The 8,599-nt window shown below is 48.3% G+C and overlaps 3 protein-coding genes across 3 annotated transcripts; 2 read left to right on the top strand and 1 right to left on the bottom strand.

The window, feature by feature from the left end:
* Positions 1-1,445: 1,445 nt before the first annotated feature.
* COCVIDRAFT_69290 (hypothetical protein) lies at positions 1,446-1,676 on the bottom strand (the record flags this gene model as incomplete). The annotated part of the gene is made up of 1 exon (XM_014694736.1): positions 1,446-1,676. A coding segment is annotated over one exon (231 nt), but the record flags the coding sequence as incomplete, so codon positions are not given.
* A 3,009-nt stretch (positions 1,677-4,685) lies between these two features.
* On the top strand, positions 4,686-5,867 carry COCVIDRAFT_31974 (hypothetical protein; the record flags this gene model as incomplete). The annotated part of the gene is made up of 2 exons (XM_014694735.1): positions 4,686-5,122; positions 5,189-5,867. 2 exons carry the CDS (start codon positions 4,686-4,688, stop codon positions 5,865-5,867), a joined length of 1,116 nt encoding a protein of 371 aa, XP_014550221.1.
* Positions 5,868-7,630: 1,763 nt separating this feature from the next.
* On the top strand, positions 7,631-7,873 carry COCVIDRAFT_116059 (hypothetical protein; the record flags this gene model as incomplete). Its single annotated transcript, XM_014694734.1, has 1 exon — positions 7,631-7,873. A coding segment is annotated over one exon (243 nt), but the record flags the coding sequence as incomplete, so codon positions are not given.
* Between the last annotated feature and the right edge of the window lie 726 nt (positions 7,874-8,599).

Raw genomic sequence — 8,599 nt, 5'->3', positions numbered from 1 at the left:
CTATATGCAAGTGAAAGGATAACTACTCATCTAAAGCGCTCTAGGACACTACTCAAAAATACTAGAGGTTAGAGTCTACTTAATAAAGAGAATATTAAATAGCATATATCTGTAACTTTACTATAACTGCGTCGACTCCTATCTTGCTGCATCTCGATCTAGCCACTACCCTTGTGGTCGCTAGGAAAACCATGGAAAGCTGATCCCCTATAGGGCACCTATACCTTTCTAAGCTATCTTGCCTGTTATACCTCTACACACGATGCAACTAAGTGGTTATAGTTTCTTAACCTCTGTATTGTACTCTTCTTACTTAGCAGGTATACCTTTATCTACCTTTTCTAGAGGTTATATAAATAGGCCGCTCTCTTTGTTATAGAAGTGTATGGTACTTTAATATGTATAAACGCATCTCTAGTTATTTACTAGATTTACTATAATAATTATATCTACAAGATTATTATAGCGCTTTATTAAGGCCACAGTAAGGCAGGTGAAAGCGTTGGCTCCTATCTCAGGTGATTCAAGCGTGCAAGATTTGTGCAGATCCAGCGATCAGCACGAGAGTTGAAGTAGAACCACGACATGTTGTGACAGACTACACACCCATCCTTGGTGTGATAAAAACAGGGGCTAAACGAGTCAATATTATTGCTGTAAAACCAGCGCCGCGCGCCAGCGTTCCAGCAATGCTGCGCTAGTGAGTGGTTGGATATGACGTAGCAGGCATTTCGGAAGAGACATGTTAGTTATACACTCGCTTGCACAATCGGCTTCCGATCTGCGTGTTACACGGAATGCTGAGCCTGCAAGGGCGCCTGCTTCGCTTACCATGTAGTGTACTCTAGCCCTCATCTGAGTGTGAGGTAGCTTCTGCTAGTATGCTACCGACGGCCCGGAGTTGCTGAAGCTCACTAATGTTCGGCCTCGATTTCGATCATGTTGTATCGAGTGTACGCCATAGAGCACAGCAGTAAGGACAACGACAAGCTGTTTGCATGATGACTTTGCTGCACAGTGACTGGTTTAGAGAGTATTACCTAAAGTGCTGTCCTCTCCCAGTTGTCTTTCGCTTTGGCGTCCGCTCCGTTATCCAGAAGCAGCCGAACTACCGCCTCGTTCCCTCTCCGAACCGCCCAGTGCAGTGCTGTCTCTCCATCATCGTCCTTCGCCTTGACGTTCGCTTCGTTATCTAAAAGTAGTCGAACTACCGCCTCGCTCCCTCCCCAAGCTGCCTGATGTAGCACCGTCCGCCTCTTAGCGTCCTTTGCTTTGGCGTCTGCTCCGCTATCTAGAAGTAGCCGAACTACCGCCTCGTTCCCTCCCCGAGCTGCTAAGTGTAGTACTGTTACTCCATCATCATCCTTCGCCTTAATATCCGCTCCACTATCCACTAGTAGCTGCACCACCGCCTCGTTCCCTCCCCGAGCTGCTGAGTGCAACACTGTCTCCCCATCTTGGGTCTTCGCATTAATGTCTGCTCCTCTGCCCACCAGCAGCCGTACCACCGCCTCATTCCCTCCCCCAGCTGCCGAGTGCAGCACCGTGACCCCAAACTCATCCCTCGCTTTGGCGTCTGCTCCTTTGTCGACTAGCAGTTGCACCATCGCCTCGTTTCCTCCCTGAGCTGCCAAGTGCAGCACCGTACGTCTGATATGGTCCTTCGCCTTAGCATCCGCTCCGTTATCCAGGAGCAGCCGCACTACAGCCTTGTTCCCTCCCTGAACTGCTGAGTGCAGCACCGTACTTCTACTCTCGTCCTTCGCCTTAGCGTCCGCTCCGTTATCTAGAAGTAGCTGCACCACCGCCTCGTTCCCTCCCCGAGCAGCTAAGTGCAGCACCGTACGTCTACTTTCGTCCTTCGCCTTAATGTCCGCTCCACTATCCACTAGTAGCCGCACCACTGCCTTGTTCCCTCCCCAAGCTGCCGAGTGCAGCACCGTAAGATTATGCTCACTTCTCGCTTTGGCGTCTGCTCCTCCATTTATCAGCAGGCGCACTACAGCCTCATTCCCTTCATGAGCTGCCCAATGTAGGGCTGTCATTCCATACGCATCGTTTTTGTCCACATGCCAGTAAGACCAAGGCCACCAGCTCTTCTTTGCTAGTAGCACTTGTACCCATGGGAGGATCTCCAAAGTACACGCTATATGCAGCAGCGGTACGTGCCAAGAATTATACCCTCTTCTTGTCTTTTGATGGTAGGTCTCCCACCAGTAGTCTCGCAAAGAGCACTCCTCCTGTAAGAACAGTCCAGAAGAGCTAAAGAGCTTTGGTGCAAGCTCACCACAGCTCTTTGCATGCTCAGGCCAGTGCAGTGCTGCATATCGCAATAGCGGAGACTCTCGAGCGTCTAGCTCAGCGTCCAAGTTAATAGGACCATCCTGGAACCCGCTCTGCGCAACGCACTCAAGGCACTTTTGCGCAAGTTTGAGGTGCGAAGGTTCCACCCTAACTCGAAACTCCTCTAATACTGGATCGCTATCGCGCTCTTGGCGTAGTAGATACTCTCGCGCTGACTGATGGATGAGGCTAACCTTCTGCTTTTGTACCTTTAGCAACGGCCCACACAGAGTAATCGCATCACGGGTCGCTTGTTCTATCGTTATCTGAGGGGAGAAAGGTCGGACACCTGTCGCAACAGCCAGCTCTTGCAGCAGTAGAGGGCGAATAGCCATAGTCACCCAGCGTAAAATCGCCTGACTCACTTCTCTCTGCTTAGCTGGGATCTGCAGCAGCATGCGGCTATATATCGCCGGAAGACCGCTCGGCAGCTCTTCGAGCGCCTCTAAAATCTCATTACACGTCCGCTTCTGTAATAGCTCGTGCATGGCCAACCCTACCCAAAGGAATGTCCCTTTAGCGCGTTTAAGGAGAGCTGCCTGCACAGATGCTCGAAAATGCTTGTTAAACCCGTTGATCTTTGATAGCTCTTTTATCCGTGCAGACACGAACAGTTTAATGTCGCTGATTACCTTGTTGTCGTTGTCGGGGTCTAGCCTCACCCTCGTCATACAGGTTCGCAGGCCAGGTATGTCTCGGCTGACTATCGCTAGCTTGAACGTGCCCTTCGCAGACGACAGGGCATCATGGGTGAGCAGGCTGACTATCCGTGGCAATAGTGGTCTCAGCGTGCTTTCATCACACTCGTCAAGCCCGTCAAGGACGCAGAACATGGTCCCTAGCTCAGCGTCGGCAATGACCTTGCTGAAGATGATCCACAGTGCCTCCAGAGACGACAGCGTCTGATGCATCCTCTCTGACGTCTCGAAGTATGGCAGCGCGTGCTTGGCCAGCTGCGGACGCTTGCTGACGATCTGGTGCAACAGTCCGCGAAGCACAGCAATGCCTGTGTTGCGCTTCTCGTCGTCGGCGCTGCAGAAGAGGAACACCAGCTCTGTATTGTCTGTGCGCGCCGTGCGCCTCTCCAGCTCCTCCGTCAGGAAGACAGACAGCATGGTCTTCCCCTTGCCGGGCCCGCCCGAGATCCACAGCAGGCGCGTGTCGCCGTTACCATCCCCATCTCCATTTCCATCACCATCGCTGTTCAGCCAGGCGCGGTAGCTCGCGTTGTTTGTAATCCACTCGCAGGTGCCTGTTACTCTCTTGCCTTTTGCGCTGATTATTTTCTCTCGGTCTTCGTTGGGATCGGTAAGGAAGAGCGCGTTGCGACATTTGACGGCGGCTTGTTCTGACGCTGGTATCAAGTAATCATGTTAGCTGCAGGTATCCGAGGGAGTCAAGTGTGCAAAATCAGTTTCAAATTTGGGTAGGAAGCGAGCTGGGTTGACTAACGTTCTAGAGTAAGAACACCTGGTATCTCTAAATTGTCTCGTACATAGGCATTGATTTGCACCCCGTTGCCACTTACATGTCCTCCATGAATGCTGATCTTATCTGGGTCAGTCTTCATCGTGTTTTCGACTAATGTATCAAGGTGCTGAAAATAAGCATTCAGACTTTATCGCGGAATAAAATTCCCCAGAACGATAAGTTATCCTTCAATGTTTAAGTAAACGCAGCCTATAGTAGCGGCAGTTGCAACCTCTTCACATTCACCTAATGTACAGCACCCTCAATCGGCCTAGACAGCCTTCGCTGCATGTAAGCGAACGTCCTCGCAATCAGCCACACAGAGCTGGTGCTTAGTCCACATGCATATAAGCGGGTCCAGCAAATAGAAGGCAATGTTAGTTGGTCAGGCCGTACTTGCATACTGCGGGGGAGGTCATGTTATGTCACTAGTAGCTATGTACAGCCCGCACCGTGAAGGCTACTAAAACATCAGCCACAGCCCGTCTAGATCTGCTTCTATATGCGCCTGCACGGCAGTCAACATCGCATATGTGATATATGATGGAGGCCTCCCCTAGTGGAACATAAAGTGCTACAGGCACAGGCACAGCACCCGCACCTTCTCAAGACCAATAACTTACGCGCGAGCGAGAGTGGAGAACAAAATGAAGAGACAATCGTCTGGTGAGTAAAGATAAGTAGTAAAAAGGAAGTACAGGCTAGCTGACGCTGCATGCAGGCGCTAAATTTCAGCTCATCATTAGCGTATCACCGACTTGGCGTGTCCATCCTACGCATGATATCGGGTTAAAAGGAGGAATTTAGGACAGTAGCTATAAACTCGATTCTACAACACGATTTCTTCCTGGCAAACAGATCCCCTCCACGTCATGGCGGACCCCCTTAGCATCACCGCTAGCGTACTAGCAGTTGTTACTGCTACGATCCAGAGCGCCCAGTTTGTCGTTACTTCGATTGATAATATCAAAAGCGTCCCAGATACGGTCAAGGATGTAAGAAACGAGTTGACCGCTCTCGACGATGTCCTCCACCATTTACAGCGGCTCCCTATATTAGCCGCGCAAACTACAACTCCAAGCCTATTAGCCAGTCCAAGCATTACGCGTAGCCTCGAAAACTGCGAAGGCGCATGCAAACGCTTCGGTGAATGGTTGAACCACAAGATGCGACACTCCACTAAGGACAAGACGTCTAAGATTGACAGGTCAAGTGTCGGATTGTTCGGCTTGAGGAAGATTGATGCCTTTAGGGGCCATATAGATAGCTGTAAACTCACACTTCTCCTTGCGCTCACAACTGTGACAATGTAAGTTTTGCAGCATCTATTAGTAAAACTACTTAATTTTGCAGACAATTAATACGAACATGCTAGACTCTCCCAGCCAACATTTACACCAGCCATGAAGTCCAACAAGGCCAAACAATTAGAAGAGCATGAGAAAGATATCGAAAGACAAATTGTCGTGGCAAAAAGGACTGAAGCCAAGATTGAGGAAGAGATCAGGCAGCTATCTGTAGCTCCAGTCATCGCAAGCGACAATGCGGAGCAGGAGCAGCAGGAGCTCTCTCAATCAAACGATGAAGAGTTCAACGAAGCAGAAAGGGAGCTAATGAGCGAACTCAAGCATCAAAGGTCTTCAAATCAAACATATTGTCAGCTTAGCGAAGACGCCCTCGGCAAGACAATGTCCCAACGTACCGGAACCAAGGTGTCGATAAGAGGAGTTACAGTGACAGAACAGGGACTCATAATCAACGGCGTCATATTGGAAACAGGTGAAGAGCTAAATATTCAGCTGGAGATCTTAGAAATCACTGTTAAAGACCAGGGGATCGCGGTAAATGTGGTTGCAGACAAACTAGACCTCAACACAATCCTTGCTGCGCGTAACGAAGCGGTGAGACTTCATGCAGGAGACAAAACACTTGTCGAAGGTAAGAGGAGTGGACATGTTCTTGGTTCTCAAACAACTACAGAGAGCGCTGGACTAGCTATGGTTCAGTCGCCTAATGAGCAGGCCAAGGCTAGCCGCATACTACGCTTCCCTTAGAGATGGTAGCTGATCGGGGAGAGCAATGTGTACAGCCCTTGTTGGAAATCAAGATACTAAATTGAATTGACGTAGCTATATATAGTTATGAGAGAGAGAAAAAAAGGCCTGTTGAGCACATGGAACAGTCTAGAGCTTAGCATCTTTGACGAGCTTGTGGAATGTAACCCATATTGCCTCCAAAGACAACATCATCATGACCAGATCTATCCAGTAGTGAGCTTCTGGCTTTCCTGATCATTGATAGAACCCATGTAAAATCTATTCCCATTGCGGTTACTGTTACAGTAAGTGATGCAGGGCCTCCTGTAGGCTGAGCCTTCTTGATGATACGCAGTGCGGAAGCCGATTATGCAAGCGAGTGTAACAACGAAGGCGTGAGAAGAGAGGGACTAGCAGATGGCTACCTTCACTAACCAAGCTAGCGATAGCGTCCGCTGTATACTTCGCTTGCGGCAGTGGGTGATACTGCCGAGTAAGAGAAGATGGGCAAAGTTGGCGCCCTGGACTGGATAACGGCGGGTACATGAGAAGTTGGCCGCCTAAACAGGGGGAATTAACAAGGGACAAAGCCAGCGCTGCTCGCGCCCGTGCTATCCATCCAACCAGAGCCGCCGGCGAGAGGTTTGCCTTGAACTCTCGCTCCATCCCCGATCGCTTGCACCAAGAAGGAGCGCTCAATGAGACTTGGTATTGAGGTCGAGCCACTGAGCGGTGTGTGGTAAGCTAGAAGTGCAAAAGATCTAGCCAAAAAGGCAATAGCATGTGCATTGGGGAGCATGCATGCGCCTGAAGAACTACGTGAAATAACGTATGCCTTCTTTTTTGCCTGGTTGCCTTGTTGGCTGGTGGGCGGACCCCAGAGCTGCTTCTTAATAATCTTGAGCCAACCTGTTTGAGTGAGCAGAGAGCACACGGGGGATACCTCTGTAGCAATATCAAACAAGCACGTCATCCATACTTTGCTGATTCTTGTCCCGATCAAGAAAACCCCCTGTCAACAACATAATACCCAGCCTCAACCACGCCCTCTTTATCACTTTCTTGTCATCTTCTTTCTAGCCTCAGCTTCGTCCTATCCAGAAATTGCTAACGCACGTCCACGTCGAGTGTGCGCACACGCTAAACAAACCCGCTATACTCGCCAAATTAGCAGACAAAGATATTAGTCTAGCGATCATATCTAGGCATCTAGTCGCAATATGAAAACTGGCAATTCTCTAGGGTCTTTGGAGTACGCTCGGGAGCAGGAAAATCAGGAAAATAGTACTAGATGCAACAACATCGGAGACCTCGAATCAGACCGTGCCGAGAGTTCAGCCCAAGATTCCTATTCTTCCAGATGCGAGCTGGCGGTCAAAGACGATTCTTCTAAACAGAGTGGAAAAGTCTCTTCCTAGGTTCCTGCTAGTACTTTAGATAATCCGAGAAACTTGCAATACTCTACGTCTAAGCCACCGAGCGGGTAGCCGGCCAAATCTGCAGAAAACGCCGAGCTTCAGTCTACGCAACCAACATCTCCTAGTCCTCTAGAGCTAGCTGTATCTAATACGATAAGATTGTACGCTGGGCTTTTTACAGTGGAAGAACATTGCGAAACCCATTTATTGCAGGCTCAAGAAGAACCAACCCATGACCAGTTGGTTGGACCGGTACATTTTGACGAGGTACTGCTACGGGAATATCAAGGCTTTTTCGTTGCCTGTCGACATCCTGGTCTTCAACATTTGCCAGCTAAGCACTCAACAGCTGAGCGTATGTAGAAACGTGGTATTGAATCATTGTTAGCTCTTCTTTCGACGCACCTACCAGATACGAGGGAACGCCTAGTAGCGTTTTTCTGTTCTGCCTATCAGAGGATGTCCTGGCTCCGTCAGACAGCTCCATATCCAGAACACGAATGGATGAAGATTCTAAATCATTTGGAGGTACATCATAAGGCTATGGATGAGTCTACGCGCGCTCGAATTACTCTGAAGTTACACTATCTTGGTATACAAGAATAGCAGACAGACCCTAGGTACCAGACGAATATACCACCATTGGGCGACAGTTAAACGACCTAAAGACCTATCAATTGATTGGTAGCCAGTATTGGCTTAATTGACCTAATGAGCTAATCAAGTGAGATAAAAAAATAGCGTTGAGGCTATACTTGTGCGAGGTTTGGCAGGTAAACATGAGAATATCAGAACAGCATTCATATGAATCCTTGAAACTAATTTCGAGGTTCAGATGAAAGTTTTATACTACACATACTCACAGCCCTACTAGCTTAAAGTATACATAGATTAGTGAGTGGGTAACTAGAGGTTGGATAAGGGATGGATGGTTATAATCGAGCTTGTGCGTACGCCACGTGTTCTCTTATTAAACTTACTAAACAACATCCTGATTAAATCATTACTAGCGTATATTTATGCGATCTAACAAGGCTATCTTATTTAAGAAGAAATCTTCTCACAGGATCTATATATTATCTACTACACATCTACTCCACGATGTATGTAGTGCGCATCCTGCTAGTATCCTTAATAACTATAGCTCGAGCTTATATGTTATTATAGTATCCGCCCCCTCTTAGTAGGAGTATAGAAGCTAAATCTTTAATAATATAAGTAGACAAGGAATTTAATTTTCTAATTAGATACTGTAATTCTTAGGGCGAACTAATATTACCCTCTCCTAGCGATTGTTATAGTTATCTTAATCTTCTAGATATAGAGGAAGGT

Source organism: Bipolaris victoriae (assembly GCF_000527765.1).
Source record: "Bipolaris victoriae FI3 unplaced genomic scaffold scaffold_227, whole genome shotgun sequence".
In the NCBI taxonomy this organism is placed as follows: domain Eukaryota; kingdom Fungi; phylum Ascomycota; class Dothideomycetes; order Pleosporales; family Pleosporaceae; genus Bipolaris; species Bipolaris victoriae.
Note: the sequence above shows the minus strand (reverse complement) of the source record. Positions and strands in the feature narration are given on the sequence as shown.